Source organism: Amphiura filiformis, chromosome 2, assembly GCF_039555335.1.
Source record: "Amphiura filiformis chromosome 2, Afil_fr2py, whole genome shotgun sequence".
Lineage (NCBI taxonomy): Eukaryota > Metazoa > Echinodermata > Ophiuroidea > Amphilepidida > Amphiuridae > Amphiura > Amphiura filiformis.
Genome location: NC_092629.1, coordinates 89898234 through 89915873, shown reverse-complemented (window position 1 = coordinate 89915873; position 17640 = coordinate 89898234). Strand labels below are relative to the sequence as shown.

Sequence of the window (17640 nt, the reverse complement as noted above, 5' to 3'; positions counted from 1 at the left end):
CAAAAATCATTGAAAATATTCCCCTATTTTAGGAAAGAATACCCCCATTCTGACATATATTTCCCCCAACCCTGAAATTCACTGTGCCCCCCCCCAAAAAAAAAGAAAGAAAGAAATGAAAATGAGTTTGACAATGCTTCAGAAGTACAACAGTATCACAAACATTCAAAATTGGACTCTGGAATGTTGCCAACAGAATTTACTTTTTGGAATAGTGCACGAGGTGAAATATAGATTATTAAATGGGTATAAAGTGATCATGGTCTTCTTCCCTTAGGCCTAAAAAAAATTGTTTGATTAATGTAACCCGACCGACCCTAAAATTAGGCCCACTTTTATTTTTTTTTTATGTTACCCCATCAAACAATTTTCTTTTTAAGGTCTTATTTTGTGAGTTACAAAGACAGGCTGAATTTCCTCCATAGATGCGCAAGCTTAACAATGGGCTGTTCCAGTTCAAATTCATACACCCCCTATGAAACACATGACTTTAATATTCTATGGATTTTAAATGGGGTTACATGAAAGGGTGTCTTCATTTGAAATCTACACCCCTTTCCATTGAGGATGATGGAATGGAATAGCCCAATGTTTTGGCTGCGCAACAGTAACAAAATCAAACATGGACATCGGAATGCTGCCAATGGAAGTGACTTTTTGGAATAGTGCATGAGGTGATATAAAAAGGTCTATGAAAGCTATAATATACAAAAACATTTAATCAATTTCATTAATTAAGTTTTTGGCATTTATTACATTATTTGTAAAATTTACACATGTTCTGACTTATACCTATTTGGGGAATAATCAACCAATTTCATTGTCTGTAGGAAAACAGCAATTTTCCAAGTATTATTACGATAATGAATCCCTCAAGTGCTTTAATCTCCTTACACATTCCCTCATTATCACAGATTACAAAGGATAGAAAACTACAGAAAGTATATATTATAGTTTTAAAAGGGCTACAAAGTTATAAAAGTCGGTTTCCCTTATTCTGCGAGCTTGGAGTAACTCGGCGGGCTGAATTTCCTGCGTAGATATTTGAGGACGTAGAGCGGTACGCAGCTGACCAGAGTGATGACGATGACTTTCCACCAGAATGGCCAGGTGGTGATGAAATCACGATCTGTGGATAAATGGAACATGATAAGAAGGTCAGTAAAGACATCCTCCAAAAAGAGCAAGATTTTAGATTGGGCTATTCAGTTGAAGCCCCTACACCTGGAAAGCATCTACACATGGAAAACATGACCTTAATTTCCCACACAAGGGGGCGTCGATTTCAAATGGATGTCACCCATTCAGGTAACCCCATTTGAAATTCACACTCCCTGAGTGAAAGATTAAGGTCATATTTTCCATAGGGGGTGTATGGATTTCAACTGGAATAGTCCATATGGCTTAGGTTTCTGGCATCATCTTCTTTGTGGTTAAGTATGTACAGTGTGCAGCTAAGCATATCACATACTATAAAATATCATGGGAGTCAACTTAGGTATGCACAGATATTTGCATCGCGCGTACAATGCAAAGTCCACACGCTACGGATCAAGCACAGCTTTTGAGAAGTGACCAATCACAGTTTTCAAATACTGTTATCGCTAAGGCAAGGTCAAGGTTCCGCTTGCGTTGACTTGTTTTTCCAAAAAGAGTATGCTGACGCAGCAATACGGAGAAGCTACGTGCTCTTACGATTGGATATTTTACCTATAGTGCATGATTATGTACAGGCTTAAAGGGACCATTGAAAGAAAATATGATTTGGTATCAAAATAAAGCCCATAAAATATAGAATCAATATCTAAAACAATTGAAGAACTAACTATTTTAGAAATAAAAATACAATGAAAACAACGTACTCGATTTACGCCCTTCCGACGCGACATCGCGCGTCATTTATCAAAAGTAGAAAATTGGGCGCTTTCCTGATGACGTCATTGTGGTTACGCTGCTTTGTGTTACGTTGACATTTTGCCGGATAATTTGACAACAGCGATCGCGATCTAAATATCAGATGCAATAATCATGATAATACAACCACTTATAATTATTTAAAGGTAAAGTAAAAACAAAATTTCAGTTGATTGTCCACATTTTATCAAAAAGAGGAAGTGGAGGGCCTTTTTATTTATCATTTAGGCCTATTATTATTTTTTACAATGCAAATGGATCATTAATTATGCCTAGATGTATTATTCCCGGACATTATTACTAGTTGTGTAAATTGTAGAGGAGGATGATAGGATCGAGGCTCTTGTTATTTGATGGTTCTCTGAGAGGATGATTAAAACAAAGCCTCTAAATTGAAATGCTTATTGGACAGAAGCAAATCTAAACAATTGACAATATTATTAACTTTTGAAACATTTAAAAAAAAAAAGTTTTCCCTTATAATAAAGAAAATAGCATTAAACATTTCAGACTCCATCAGCGGCAATGCCATGCGAAAGGAAGCGGGCGGGGACGATCAATTGGGTTTTTTTTATCATCATCAAGCAGGCAGCTTCCTATTTTACTTATTCATAAATTCAACCCCCGGTCAACATGACCAAGATATGATCAGTGATGATTCCGCGGTGATTCCGATGACTTTATGTAGGCCCTACATGGTATATATAAAACCATAAAACTAATTATGAGTAGGCCTATAGGCCTATGATATAGTGACGATGTTGAGGGGAATGGGTATTATTATTATAGGCCCATGTATTTTTTCCGTATAGGACCTACCTTAAAAAATATTCAAGAGATGATTAGTTTTCCCAAAACCTGACATTGGTATAAAAAAAAAGCCTTTTCTTCCATAAATCAACTTTCAAAAGTGCTTATTTTCATACCCAAACAATGCAAAGTAGGCCTAGGCCCTTTTATTTTGCAAATTTATTCCCATATACCATGTGTTATACGGGAGGCTTGCCAATATTATTTGAGCCGTTGGCACTGGGGCAGTAGCTGAACGGCATATGAAGAAAGAACGTGACATGCAAGCTGTTCTTGAAATAAATTACGAGGAGCGCCTACAAACATACATAGGCCTTCAAAAAGCCTATAAAATTATGCTACAAACATCAAATGGGAAATATTATAGACCTACACTTATTTTAATCCATGGATGGTTAGGACCGGGGTAGGCCTATGCTATGCGAAATTGATGTCAGTCATTTCTAAAAACGAAATATCCAGCCAGGCGCGCTGTATTTTACAAGATTTACCCAATCAACATAAGCTTTGTAAGTTAACTGTAGGCCTACCTTTGATAAAACCCCGGACACTTTGCACTTTCAAGTATCAGTGGGAGTTGCGATTGGATTAGGCCTATAAGCATTTCCGAAAACGCAAACTAAAGACTGACAGTAAATATTGTTCATATGATTGTTTGGAGTGGCCTTTATATGTTCCTCTCGTGGTTCTTTAGGCCGTGTAAAATTAATATTTTGGTTCTCGTCCCCTCCCTCCTCAATTTCTGGGATTTGTCAGATTTTTTAAATATTTTTTTTAGATTTTTCAATTTTTTAGACTTTGGAATGATTTATGAAATCTTCATACATATAAATAAGTTTATTAGAGAACAAGCATCACTTCCAAGTCTTTTTGTGGTACTCTAGGGGTTTATCCTCAGAATCTCACATTTGAAAAAAGAAAAGAAAAAAGGGCCTCATCGTTTCCTCGAGCACTGTTGGAGAAGACCGAAAACTACTGACAATGCTAATTTTACATTGGAAAAAAAACCAAAACACCTCCCTCCCTCATCAATTCATGAAAATCCTCTGGACGAGAACCAAAACATTAATTTTATACGGCCTTATCTTCAAATTTGTTTCTCATTTTTCATAGGCTTTTAAAAATAAATAAAAATAAATTTCGGCTTTTATATAATAACGCCTTTTCCCAGATCTCGGAGGGTTCAAAGCACTGTAATTTCGCTGCCATGGTACTTATCACAATCAGATTGCATCATCTAGGCTGGATGCTGCCAAAGATGTCGCAAATCTAGCCGCACTTGGATTGTAACATCCACCAATTATCTTTTCAGCTCCCCAAATTTCATTGGGTGAAGGAAGTTTTTGATATAGGGGAAGGTGGGGCATAACGGAACACTTAACTTCGAGGATGCTCTGTGACGTCACCATAAGTAATATGACTGTAAAAAGTATATGTTCAGTTGAAGTTTGTATTTACCTTTATACCATTAACCAATATAACTTGAATCTTACAATTTTTTATAAAAATGAAGAAATATTTTCAAAAAAATAAATCCGTTTTGCCCCGATATGGGGCAAAACGGCACCCTGGGTGTAAACTTATATCAGTAGTTCCATCGGTAGGCCTAGGCCTAGTTATATGTAGGCCCATATTCAGTTACAATATTAAGTGGGCCTACCATCTCTGTGGAGTGAGTGGTTAACTTCTTATAGACCTAGTAGGCCTATAATATGTATGACCAATATTTGATTAGAACGAAATATTAAGTAGGCCTATCCATCTCTGTGGAGTAAGTTAACTTTTAATCATGAATTCTATCTGTAGGCCTAGTTTAATATGCCTATGTTTCAGCGAAGTGTTTACCATGCTCGAGTAGGCCCCTAGATAACGCCTACATTTCCTTCAGTGAATACGTATTATGTCCAATTGGGGCAAAACGGAACCCATCTGTGGGGCAAAACGCCCGGGGCAAAACGGAACCCTGTTCCGTTATGCCCCACACTAGGGGTTCCGTTTTGCCCCATACCTGATTTTTTAGGAATAGGTTGCATGCATAATACATTGTAGCATATAGGCCATGCAGTTCATACAGCTAAAAGCTAGTACCTTAGTGTTTACAATATACACAATTATTTGGGAATCCGATATTAATGAAGTAAAATTTCCGCGCATTAAACATCTACATATCTTACGTCAGACAGGTTGTAATTTTTTGACTCGATCTTGCTCGGATGTCAGTAGATTGTTTCAGATCAAATTTTTGTTGTAAATCTGCGTGGCCATACTTGTGTTCCTCAATATAATTTGCATAGACGGCAGTATTGCCAAGGTCTATTTTTCCGTTGGGTCCGTTTTGCCCCGGGGGTCCGTTATGCCCCACCTTCCCCTAAACCAAGCAACTAATCACCGATTTTTGAGAAACTGGAGATCCCGGAGAAAACCTGCGGGATCGAGATAAACCAAGTTCGCAAGTCTTTTGGCCGCGCGCCGCGCCGGGCTTGAAGTTGAACCCGGGACCTTGAGTGGTGTAAGGCGAGGAAACAACCGCGCCAACTCGCTCTCCCGAGCCTGACTTTTGTTTTGAACCTGGTCCCATAAGTGTGTCTCTGCACGGAGCGACCGTTTAGAAACAAGCAAACACACTTTAATCACTCGCAATTAAGCTTCTAAACTTCGGAGTCAGGATCGGCTTGTGTTTTAGGCCTGGCGGTTAACCTAGGCCGCACGCCCGGGAGGTAGGCTAATTAGGCCTGAAGAAATTAAGTCGCATGTCATGGGCTAACCCGAAACATCAGTGCCTTCTCTTTCTTATCCTCACCAGATATTTCAGAGGAAATATAAGTAAAGAGTTGCTATATCAGAATACCTCAGTCAAAACAAATGATACTCTCTTGCAAACGCCGAGCAGCTAGCACTGAAGGCCTAGGCCTAAAACTAAAACTTACTTATGTTTCCCCGTTGTTGCCAATTTTGTAGGCCTAGCTAGAATTTATATATAGGCCTATCATAGAAGTCATTGTAGCGTTGTAATTTATACTATAATATCCTTTTTAATATACTTGTTAGGCCTAAAAGTCACAGAAAAGTTCATTGCTGTGCACGTTCATGCGTTGGTTTAGGACCAAGTCACACTGGGACCAAGTCTGGACTATGCAGCGTTGCCATGCAGCGGAAAGGATAACCACTTTGACGTCACAGGGGTTGCCACGTGTCTCTGCACATTTGAATTGGGCGGAACGACGCGACATTGGGCGCTTTGTCTTTATTTGCTGATTTGGGGGTAAAATAAAGGAAAATTGCGTTTATCATTTTAGAAATGGATTCTATATGTTATTAGCTTTATTTTGATATCAAATATGTTTTTCTTTCAATGGTCCCTTTAAGGGTTGGAATTATGATTACTATCTTAAGATTAGCATTATGGTTAGGATTATGACAAATTGACTTAGCCTACTTGAACATACTCCCTCTGTGGAAGTCTTTTTACACAATACCAAAATTTCCATGTCAACAAAATACCATGAAATTCTACTATTTTAGAAGGTTAAAAAGTCAAATTTCAACACTAACAATTCTTTACGGTCAATATCCGTGGAAATATCAATCCGAATAAAGAAATTATAAATAATTACTGATCGTACTGCCAATTTTGGGAACTGGTAAGGTTTGCATGCACACAGGGACAAGGGTATAAATCTGAAGAAAAAAATAAGGCAAAGGGCCTTTTTCTTCATTAACTTCAAAAATATTTAAGAAAAGTCTTCAAGTTCCACAGATTTTTTAAACAGAATTGATTCCAATTTTTTTTTACCAATACCCTTCCCCCTGTACATGTATATTGGCTTTACCTATATCCTCCACAACTGGAGTATTTAAAGGTACCCAATTGTCTATTCTATTTGAAACACCTACTCCCTCTGTGTAAGACGTTAGCTTAATCTACCACAGGAGTGTGAATTTCAAATGGAATATGCCAATGCTAACTTACCGAAATAAGTATCAAAGACAAACATGGAGATGACGTAGACGCACATACTGCCGACTTCCGCCACCACCATAAGCCAATGCCAGGTACGTATCGTCAAGGCAACCATAAGTAGCTCCGTGATGATGAGTGATGTGAATGTGATAGCGACGATGTGGATGAATTCGCCTTCGAATAGCCATAGGGCGCCATACATGATGATGCCGCCTTGGTAGGCGCTGATGAGGATCCATACAAAGAACATCTTGTAGGACAGTTCTCTCCCCTAGTAAAAATGAATAATTAGATATAATAAGGTGTTAATTAAAAGGGCATTTCGTGATCAAGAAAAGTGGAGATTTTTATATCACTGGAAACCTCTGGCTACATAATGCTTCTGTACAAAAAATTTCTTGCAGATTAATTCGTTTAGCAAGGATATCGTGAAATTTGAATTTCGTTCTGGTATACCAGAACAAAATTACAACACATTGTCTATGGAGCAGTGTAATACACATAATCATGCATAACTCGCAAACGCAAAATCAGAATCAACTGAAATTTTGGGAATAAGCTCAATATATGATTTTGGATCGGACCAATTGGCAAACACACCTTAGTAAGATCTTTGTAAAGTTCCGGATATCTCATAGCCGTTTCTGGTGTGACATCTTGGTCTATTACTAGTAGGAATACAGGGAACATTGTGTATGCTGTTACATATCTGAAATCAACAAGAAACAATTACAATAATTATTGCAGCTATTTATCAAATTTTCTCAACTTAAATGATCAAATAAGGGCACAGAGGGGCTTGAAAGTCAAGCTTGGTTTGGAGATGCTAAACCCATCAATATTAAATTTTGCAAGAAATATGGACCCATATCTGCACCAAAATTCCATTTTTTTGGCCAAATTGAACACAAATTGGCAGAGTTAACCAACTTTCAAAAAATGCCCATCCATCAAATGATCACATAAAAATCATTGAAAATTCTGATGAAAAATATTAAAAATTTTGGCACACATATTTTGAACATTTTCTTTTAAAGAAAAAGGTAAAAATCAATTTATTTCAGCCAAAAAATATTGTTTTTAATTTCATAGCAGGTTAAAATAAACCAATATGCAAAAACAGTTTTTTGTTGCCTATGACAACTGATTTTTGTTTGATACATAATTAAGATTTAATGGCTGAAATCATATTACATCAACTACTTCATGTTTGAACATAGCTGAATTTATTATTGCGCAATCATAACAAGCTATAAAACACATGTTAAACCATATTGCGCAATCATAACAAACTAACACAAATGTCAAACCACCATCATGAAACACAAGGCACTATGATTATATGGTGGGGAAACCCCTGATTAGACTTGTTCCAGTCTTATTGAATCAACAATGTAAGGGCAAGGGTATTCCCTTGCTTCAGTTATTATCATAACAACAATGTTAATGACAATCAGCATTGCCCAAGTAAAGACTTGTACCAAGTCTAAATTACATGGCTCATGCAATTCCTCGGAGTCCATGGTGCATTGTAGTACATGGATAGATATATTCATGGCTCAATAATTTTCACTTGTCACACAGACCTAATTATTAATCAAAACTTGCAGTAAAAACACATCAAGCACTAACCTAGTGCGTGTCTGTCAGATATACTCTACATTTATAAATTTACGATGCAGCAAATTTTGCTTAAAATTTGTTGAAACTTTTGTATGAAAAAAAAGCACCACAAAAATGAAAATGGTAGATACTGTTCCATGTGCCGCTGCCAACAAATTGTAATGGGTTTTCCCAACATTTCTATAATTATGTACTTAATGCAAGTAGCAGACTGCAGTGGCTCTTTACTGCGTCACACAGTAAAACAGTTAGGTTTTAGGATGTTTTGAGGACAACACGCCAAACTGTTATTGAACTGCAATGAAATGAACTTTGAAACAGTGAAACACAATCTGCTTTCATACTTGCTACATACAAACATGGCTTTTAAGCAAGTGTGTGATACAACATATAACTAAGCCAACATCAAGCATCAGTTGCTTATGAATGTAATAACTATTTGTTACAAATCGGCTGTAAATCTGTGGCAGATTTTACTCCTGAACAAGGTAAGAAATTTCACTGTTTTTCTGAAACATGAATTTTGCTGAATATTACCAGTCTGGTATAATTCTTGGTGTTCAGACATATTAAAGCAACTTGGTCCAATCTTCTTTTCATGTTCTGTTTTCAATCTAACATTGAGGCCTACCATTAAAACAATATGTTCCAAATTTTGAGCTGTATTCTATTGCTCCAGCGGTTTTGATATGAGAAGTAAACATATGTATGCCCTATAGGATAGTTACTTCCGGTATGGTTACCACAAATCACTACATTTTTGTTCACACCATTTAACAAAAAATATCTTGGGCGTTAATTTCACAGGGGAAAATGAGAAAAAAATGAGAAAAATATGAACTTTCTTCCGATACCAAAATCTCAGTTTTGATGGAGCAAAATGGGGGATGCGGCTGTCGATTGGGTCAAGAATCTTTAATTAAAAATCAGTATTATTCATACAAAATCAATATTTTCAAAGTTTCATGTTGTGCCCTGAAGGCCATTTAATTACATGTATGAGCATGTATATGTACATGGCTATTCCAGTTGAAATCCATTACACCCCATATATGGAAGACATGACCTTAATCTCCGACACAGGGAGTGTGAATTTTAAATGGGGTTACCTGAATGTGTGACTACATTTGAAATCTACACCCCCTGTGTGGGAGATTAAGGTCATTTCTTCCACATGGGGTGTATGGATTTAAACTGGAATAGCCCAATAAATGGCCAAACATTTTTGTAACATCCCCTAAATGAGTTTCAACCTACCGCCAAATAATAAAACCTAAACATGGTCATTTTACACCAAACTTTACACCAAATTTTGCCCCAAAAGTAGTACTAAATTACTGACCATATCATGTACATACCCTTTTGCTTTTTTTACAGATACCAATAAAACTAGAAGATGGGTCTACAAAAGTTACCGCCTCTCATCAGGCAGCATCAGCACCTTTTGCAAAATCATCTCTTACACAACATCCGTGTCATCATTGATGGCTACAATCTCCTCACCCACCTTTGCTTAAGGGAAGACGTACAGCATGGAAGATGTGGCGGAGAGTATGGCACTTTTGCTCGCAAGTGCCAATCATTTTTCACCAATTTGAAAGCTTGTAATATCTGGTGCTTTGTCGTCTTCAGTGGCGCAAGCGATTCCAGCGATGAAAAATGCAACACCAACGTGGACAGCCATCAGAGACGCATCCAGCTAGCGGATCGCATTGCTCAAGGATACACAGATCAAAGCATCATGCCTGTTCTTGCAATGGAAGTTCTAAAGAAGGTACTCGCAGATCTAAACATTCCATATGTTATTTCCGATTTCAAAGCCGGGAACGAGATCGTTGGTCTAGCCAATTCCTGGATATGCCCAATACTGGGTAAAGATCCATGTTACTTTCTTATGGACGTAAAAGCTGGGTTCCTTCCACTGGATGCCCTGAAGTGGCGCAACATTCAGATACGCGACATTCCTGATCCGCACGGCAAAACGGCACTCCCATGTTCACGATACTTCCTCTCCAAATTTTGCATGCATTTCAAAGTTGATAAATCTGTAATACCACTGCTTGGATTTCTGTTGAATAATAATGATATCATACCACAGCAAGGTATGAGTTATGCTACACAGAATGGTAACAAAAATGATATTAGTAGAATATGTGAAAGGCTCGCTGCGCACAAGTCATTGCCCGAAGCAATGATGAAACTGCTGGGTTATCTACCGATGGACCAACGCATAAAAATCCAAGAAAACATTCAACAAGGCATTAAATCCTTACAGCCGTCCACTGCTTGCAATCTTGCCGCGTATTTCACAGAGAAACGTCTCACTTCCCATCCAAAGATTTCAAGTGAAACATGTTTCCTACCATCCTGGTGCTATGATTCCTTTCGCGCGGGACTCCTTCCGAATTCAATAATCAATGTGATTCGCTCACGACAAGTGTTTACATTAGTCCAAATTGATGATCAAAGTTTTCCAAGCAGCAATGATATTGCGCTACCATTGCGATGTATCCTCTATGGTATGCTCCTTCTTCCCTGTTCATCTGAAGTTGAACAAATCCCTACTGTGATGGAATATGACAGAGTTGGTAGCAAGATTACTTGTGACAAAGTAGCCCCTTTGTATGAGATTCCAAACGAGTCCGGACAAGTCTTGCAAATTTGGAACATTGAGAAATTTCCCGCACCACGACGGAGACGGTTTCTGTTGGCTGCTCTCGAGGTGGACACCATCAATTATGGTCGGATGCTCGCAGTTATTCCAAGCATCTTCCAACTTCCAATCTGCGTTGTGGTGTATTGGATTACCAATTCCTTGTTGGCATCGATGACCCATGCAAGGGCGCTGTTAGTTTGCTGGATCCTCGGTTACGCCAAGCAGAAATCAAGCCAACAAGTTCCCCATCATGAAGACGGTCATAATTGCACAGATGATCCTCTTGGGTTAATCGACTGGCAGATCTCTGAAGCACCTGCTCTATTAGACAAGTTCACCGAATACATCCAGCCGACTTTCACCTCCAGCCTGGAAGAAACTGACCCCATCTACTGCTTCTCTCAGCTTCAGAGCTGCATGAAGACCACACTGCAGCTTAACGCCGCATTGCAGCATTCGTTTATGGCACCGGATATATCGGTTTTCTACAATGGCAAACAAGTTCACGATATGTACGGTATTCTTGATAGCTTATCAGACGAGTATCGCAATGAGTGGCTGGAAACACATCTGTTTGACGGAGCTCCCACTGCAAATGCCTTGTACAAAATCCTGAGTGGCTTTATTCAAGTGCATACCAGTGCTGATATTTTTGTACCAGATGCACCAACAGAAATGTCATAGCTTATACTTGACAGATAGTACACTATTGTTGTGTTTTTCAAATTTTCATAACTTCACAAGACACATTGCTTTGGACTATAATCAGTGCCATATAGGTACAAGTTATGTGACTTTTGTTACCATGCTTGTAAAGAAGACACACTTTTTTGTGAAACATCTGTAAATCTTCGTACTGACGAAGGAAGAATCTGACTTAGCAGTGGCATACCAACCAGGAATGTTAAATTCCCCTGGTTCCACATAATGAGTCAAAACTGGCCAAAATTTGGTGTATCCTTTGTGTAAACCAATTAACCCTAACTGTACCAAACATCAAAAAACACAAATTCACAAAGCATCCCCCTCGCCAAAATAGGCCTGGGGTGTTAGGGTGCAAAAATTCTGCACATTATGACACCACATTGAATCCAATGTGATCTCAAGAAGTAAAGTTACAGGCAATTGAATAGACGAAGGTTCAGTTTTAAAAGTAACAAACTGGCCTATACAAGGCGCAAAAAGATTCCAACAAAGCGCAACAAAGAGACAACAGAGTTTCTTCAATAAAGCTTGAATTCAAGCAGTTTTTATTTCAGTTTTTACTTCTCTGTACTTTTCATGACTTTCAATTTTATTTGTCAGTTCTTTTGCTTCAGTTTTCTTTTGTTCCTTTTGTTTAAATTAAAGGTATGCATAAATTAGCCATTCACCACTCTCAAACCAAATGTCTACTCCGTGGAGTTTTGAATAGGCCAGTTTGTCACTTTTAAAACTGGACCTTCGTCTTATCAAATGCTTGTAACTTTGCTTCTTGAAGTCACAATGGATTCAATGGGGTGTCATAATGTGCCGGATTAGATAGTGCATCTATTAAACAAATAAATGTACCCAAATATGGTTTAGTTTTAAAATTAGGATTTTTCTTCCAAGTGTAAGGATGCTTTTTTGGCGCAGTATATATGCAATGCAATGTTATGTAATGTAGTGAAATTCAAACAAAATGTATGAAAATCATGATATTGCGTTTAAGTTAAGGAGTTACTTCAGGGAAAATGGTGACCAACAGAATGAATGAACATGAATGAAATGAATATGCAAACTGATGACTAAAATGCATGACACAAAATAATGAAATGAATAAACGGACTGCGAAATAAGTGAAACGACTGGAATGTAACAAAGGAATGAAATCAAAAAAAATTGAGAATGAGAGTGTAGTTGTCACCTTGTGTTTCAGTTATTGATTTCATGGCAGTGTTATAAGATTATCTCCCCATTAGGGTTAGGGTCAAACACACATGGATTCCGCCCAATCCATTCCATTGAATTCAGATACAAATGGAAAATAGGGCAAACTATTGGCTATGGGCCTATCCTCTCAACCAGTTTACAAGGGTGAAATTAACAGCTTTGCTACCAGAACTCAATTTGTAAAAAAAATAAACCCTGGTTTACTTGGAATTTAGCCAGAACCAGAACTCATTTTGGGCTTACCAGGACTTTGTTTTCATGATTTTAGGAAAATTACAAATATTAGGTGAAAGATAAGAGATGGTAATACTGCATTTTGTTAAAAGTACATTGGAAATGGCCAATATTTTGAGTGAAAATGAGCTTGCTTTTTCACAGATACCAAGTGGTATTTTCTGTTTATCTTTCTTATAGTATGACCCTGGTGATACTTTGGGACAAAAAAAATGTCAACCAATTCAATGACTATTATTCTCAACGGGCCATATAACGTGACTCGCAGGCGTGGCATGACACCCACCACCCGCAAGCTTTCAACCTTGTCAGTGTAGATAGAGAAAATTACTATACCTCATAAATATTTATTAGGTAATCCAGACATCTTATTGGTTAATAACGCCAGCGTCCGAGTACGGTATTTTGACTACTTCCCCGCGCCTGTGCAATTACGCGCATGCGGGGAAGTAGTAAAAACTTCCGCACCATACTACCACACAGTGTCTCGACCCCGTGTGTCGCCGTTCCTTCAGACGTAGCATTATAATACACAACGGCAATTCTGCAGACGCGTTTATCGTGAAAATGGCGTCTGCTGCAGTTATTTTGCTGAGATTACCGATGGATAATAACACGCGAATATGACATTTTATGAAACAAAATGCTATTTATGGAATGATAAAAAGAACATTAGAATAATATGGGTCAAAATGTAAATTGATTGAACAGAAATCCTCCAATAAAATCAGGTAAGCAAAATATTAAGCTTATTTACCATGCTGGCCGCACGTTGACTGGTGTGTGTGTTGACTTTTGTTTACGATTTTACCGTGATAGTGAAAATATTTATGAGGTATAGTAAAACAAATACAACATGTTTTATTTAGGAAAGTAGTCAAAACTACTGGTCCTCTGTGTTGGATGATTTGACTACTTCCCTCCGCTGACGCGTCGGGGAAGTAGTCAAATCATCCAACACCTCGGGACCAGTAGTTTTGACTACTTCCCCTCAAAACATGTTGTATTTGTATACTATCATACAGGGAAATACATTGTATGCTTTGTCACATGATAAACCAATACAGTGCCATGATTTGCTCATCTATGAGGTGTTTATGTCAACTATCCCTGTAATGAAAATTTATGATCAAATAAATAAAACTTAACTTACCCGACAGCCAGTACACCCTGATACAGGGCCACCGATGCAAAGAAGAATATAGCTGAGAATATAGCTTGCATAGTAGATATGATCAGACCCCGGTGCATGACAAAGTGACATAGGCCTGCTGATCGCTTGTAGCTGTAACGTCCATGGACCATGAGTAGCCGGCCCAGGTAACGGAATTGATTTAGCGAGAAATCGGCAGCTAGCGACGCTTGTTTACCTTCCTGTAACCCAAGAGAGATGTTTTAGTTATTACAGTACATTTCTCAGGCTTTGAAATAAGCCAATATTTCTGCAGGCCCTCCATGTCTTTCTTTAGGCCCATTTTGTGATCCACAATATCCTCCCCCAGATTTATTCCAAACTTGCCGAGATTTCATCTGAAACCTTTGCCCAAGTAAAGTATTATATTACCTGATATTACCATAGATTTTATTCTGCATGGAACAAATCCTGAATTTTGATGTCAATTTTAATTTTATTAACAGAACGTAAATTGCTTCTCGGTTCTGTCTCTGAGCAAATTTTCATTTCTCACAGGTTGGATAAACAAAATAACCTTTCTTTTTCTGTTGGATGCTCACTATACAAGTAGTGGCAATCCTTTGATTTAGTTTGTTTATATACCATTTCTAAATATAAAAAAAAGAAGTTTTTTATTTTTTTTATAAAGAATTGTTGATGATTTACTGCTGAGAACGAAAAAGCGCTGTCAACAGATTTCGGGAAACCCTGTGGTCTCATTATTTTCCACTTTATATACTCTACACAAAAATACTAATTTCTCTATTTTTAGCCCCAAAATTGTTCTTATGATGGCGATGTTTAATACAAATCATTTACAAACATGTCCCTATACCTTAGGTCAGGAATCTTGCAATCATGTTCATTTACTTTGCAGAACATAACTGTAGAGTTTTTTCTCACCCTCATACACTGCTTAGCACATGCAGATATAATACTGTGTGTGCAACAACTTGTGGTTCGAATTTCACATATAAAGCTGTTGGTCCCGCATACAGGAAGAGTCATCATGTTTATTGTGTCAGAACTATTCAAAAAGAGCAGTTCTGATATCTGCAATCATTACTAGGTTCCAGGATCGTACATAGGTAAAAACTAGGCACATAAAGCCTGTGCGATAATACTCAACAATTGAGGTACAGCACGTATATAGGAAGAAGGTATCTATACCTCATTGTTATAGGGTCAATCCACTGTATTCCATATTATTAAGTTTATATTACATTACCTTTCCAACAATGCCAACACCAACATTTGCTGCTTGGATCATGCTCACATCATTACCGCCATCACCTGTGTGGACAAACAAACAAAATGAAAAACATGGGTAAATGATTTTCACATAGGCATATCACCAGATGCCATTGCCTTACAAACCATGCTGTAACATCCCAACAAACACAAAAATGGTTTAAAATGTTATCTATGTTTTACAAATGTGTAACCGTGTTGTAAGCATGTAAATCAAAATGTTTCAATAACATTTAAATGTTTGGTTATATAATACGTCAAAACATATTTAAAATGTTCTATATGAAAAAAACACTACAAAGGCATTTTACAAAATGTTGCCAAAATGTTATTACAAAATATTTTTGGGCAATTAATTTTGCAAAATAATTTGTAAACACTTAAATAACATTATGTTGGAATGTTTTGTAGTGACTTTTTCAAAATTGTTTTTGAATATTATTAATATGTTTTATACCCTTTATATACCCATTGGTTGACCCGATTGTTAAATGTTTTTGGTAAACCGTTTAATGCTTGCTGCGATTCTGTCTTACTCATACCTACACATACCAAAACCTATTTCTGTGGTCCTTATTAAAAACTACAAATGATAGCGCAATATAAAGCTCACAAATTGGGATGAAAATCGTGAAGTATGACTTACTTCCGTTTAATTTTCCGGTTAAATCCAAGATGGCGGCACCCACACAAACAGTGTAATATCAGCAAATACTATTTTATCTATAAGTCACTAGAATCCACAACATCATCATCCATCAAGACATAGTTCTTTGACCCCAATATGCTTGTATACTCATAGAATGAACTTTAAAAATGTATACTCAGCAACTTGAAGTCAAATTTTGCACTATGATTGTTTAATTGAGGTTATTGAACTACCGTAAAACCTTGTCTACAAGCATATATATGCCTATAAACGGGTTTTTTTTTAATGCAAGAGACGAGAGGCAGAAACTCTCCACAAAAACATTATTTGGAGTTTGAACAACTATATTACTGATATAGGTGACTGTACAAACACGTATTATTGTAAGACCAATCTATTGTAATGTGTTTGTGGAGGGTATTTGCCTTTCGTCTCTTTCGTCCAAAAATACCTCGTTTAGAGGCATATATGCTTGTAGACGGAATTCTATGGTATGCCATTTGTATGAGGCCATTGTGGTCCGTAGTGAGTGCATTTCTATTGATGGATTTAAAATGGAATAGCCCGATTTTGATACAGAAATAACTCTGCACATTGTATGTTACACTGCCTCTTCAAGTCTTCAAAGGCAACTTATTAGTATCAGTCTTCAAGTAAAATGCTAGGCCAGACAAAAACATTTGACCTGCTACCAATATTACATGTATTAAGTCTTCAAAGGTTTGTAATTTTAGCCTCACAGTCTTACCTATTGCACATGTACGTTTACCAGTATGAGCCTTCAAGAGATGTACAATGTCAGCCTTCTGTGTGGGAGAACACCGGCAGACTACTACAGCCGGACATTGACAAGCCAACTCTATAAATTCATGCTCGTAGTATTTCAAACAGACCTGTAAACAGATAAGATATTATAGAGAATTAATTATCCCATATCCTTGTGCCGTCATATTTGGTTGGCATGCCTTTAATTAAGTATCCTCTGAGCACTAATTTTTAAATTTCTATTCTCTATTACACGATACGGCCAAGAAAAAAAATTGTTTGTTTGCCCTTTCCCAACCGACCGAAATATCACTAAAATCTTGGGTCGCGTGTTTATTTATTTTTTCCTTTTATAACCTAAAAAAATTCAAAAATCATTAAAAATAATCTATATTTTTCTAAGATATTTTTGAGCATTTTAAAACCCAGATTTTGGCAAATAATACCTCATGACTATGTTTCCATGACTGTTCTCATTTTTCTTTGTTTCTGTTTTGTTTTTGAAATGACTGTGGGACTTTAACATCCGCTGTTTATATCATATTAAAAAAAAAATTAAAAGAAAAAAAAAAAAAAAAAACGACCTACCGACCCTCCTGATTTTTGTCATGAAAGGGCAAACACACAATTTATTTTTCTTGGCCTAGAGTAAAAACAAAACAGTTTATTCTCTAATCGCTAATATAAAA

At 37.2% G+C, this 17640-nt stretch overlaps 2 protein-coding genes across 2 annotated transcripts in view; one reads left to right on the top strand and one right to left on the bottom strand.

The window, feature by feature from the left end:
- Positions 1-349: 349 nt before the first annotated feature.
- LOC140146813 (probable phospholipid-transporting ATPase IIB) overlaps positions 350-17640 on the bottom strand; it is a 77259-nt gene continuing 59968 nt past the window's right edge. Inside the window, 6 exon segments of the mRNA XM_072168692.1 lie at positions 350-1129; positions 6695-6956; positions 7286-7394; positions 14266-14486; positions 15515-15579; positions 16935-17079. Of these exon segments, the coding sequence (XP_072024793.1) occupies positions 993-1129; positions 6695-6956; positions 7286-7394; positions 14266-14486; positions 15515-15579; positions 16935-17079 (939 nt within the window). The 3' untranslated portion in view covers positions 350-992.
- LOC140146812 (single-strand DNA endonuclease ASTE1-like) lies at positions 9690-12687 on the top strand. Its single transcript, XM_072168691.1, has one exon. The coding sequence runs from the start codon at positions 9705-9707 to the stop codon at positions 11646-11648; it is 1944 nt and encodes a 647-aa protein (XP_072024792.1). The 5' UTR covers positions 9690-9704; the 3' UTR covers positions 11649-12687.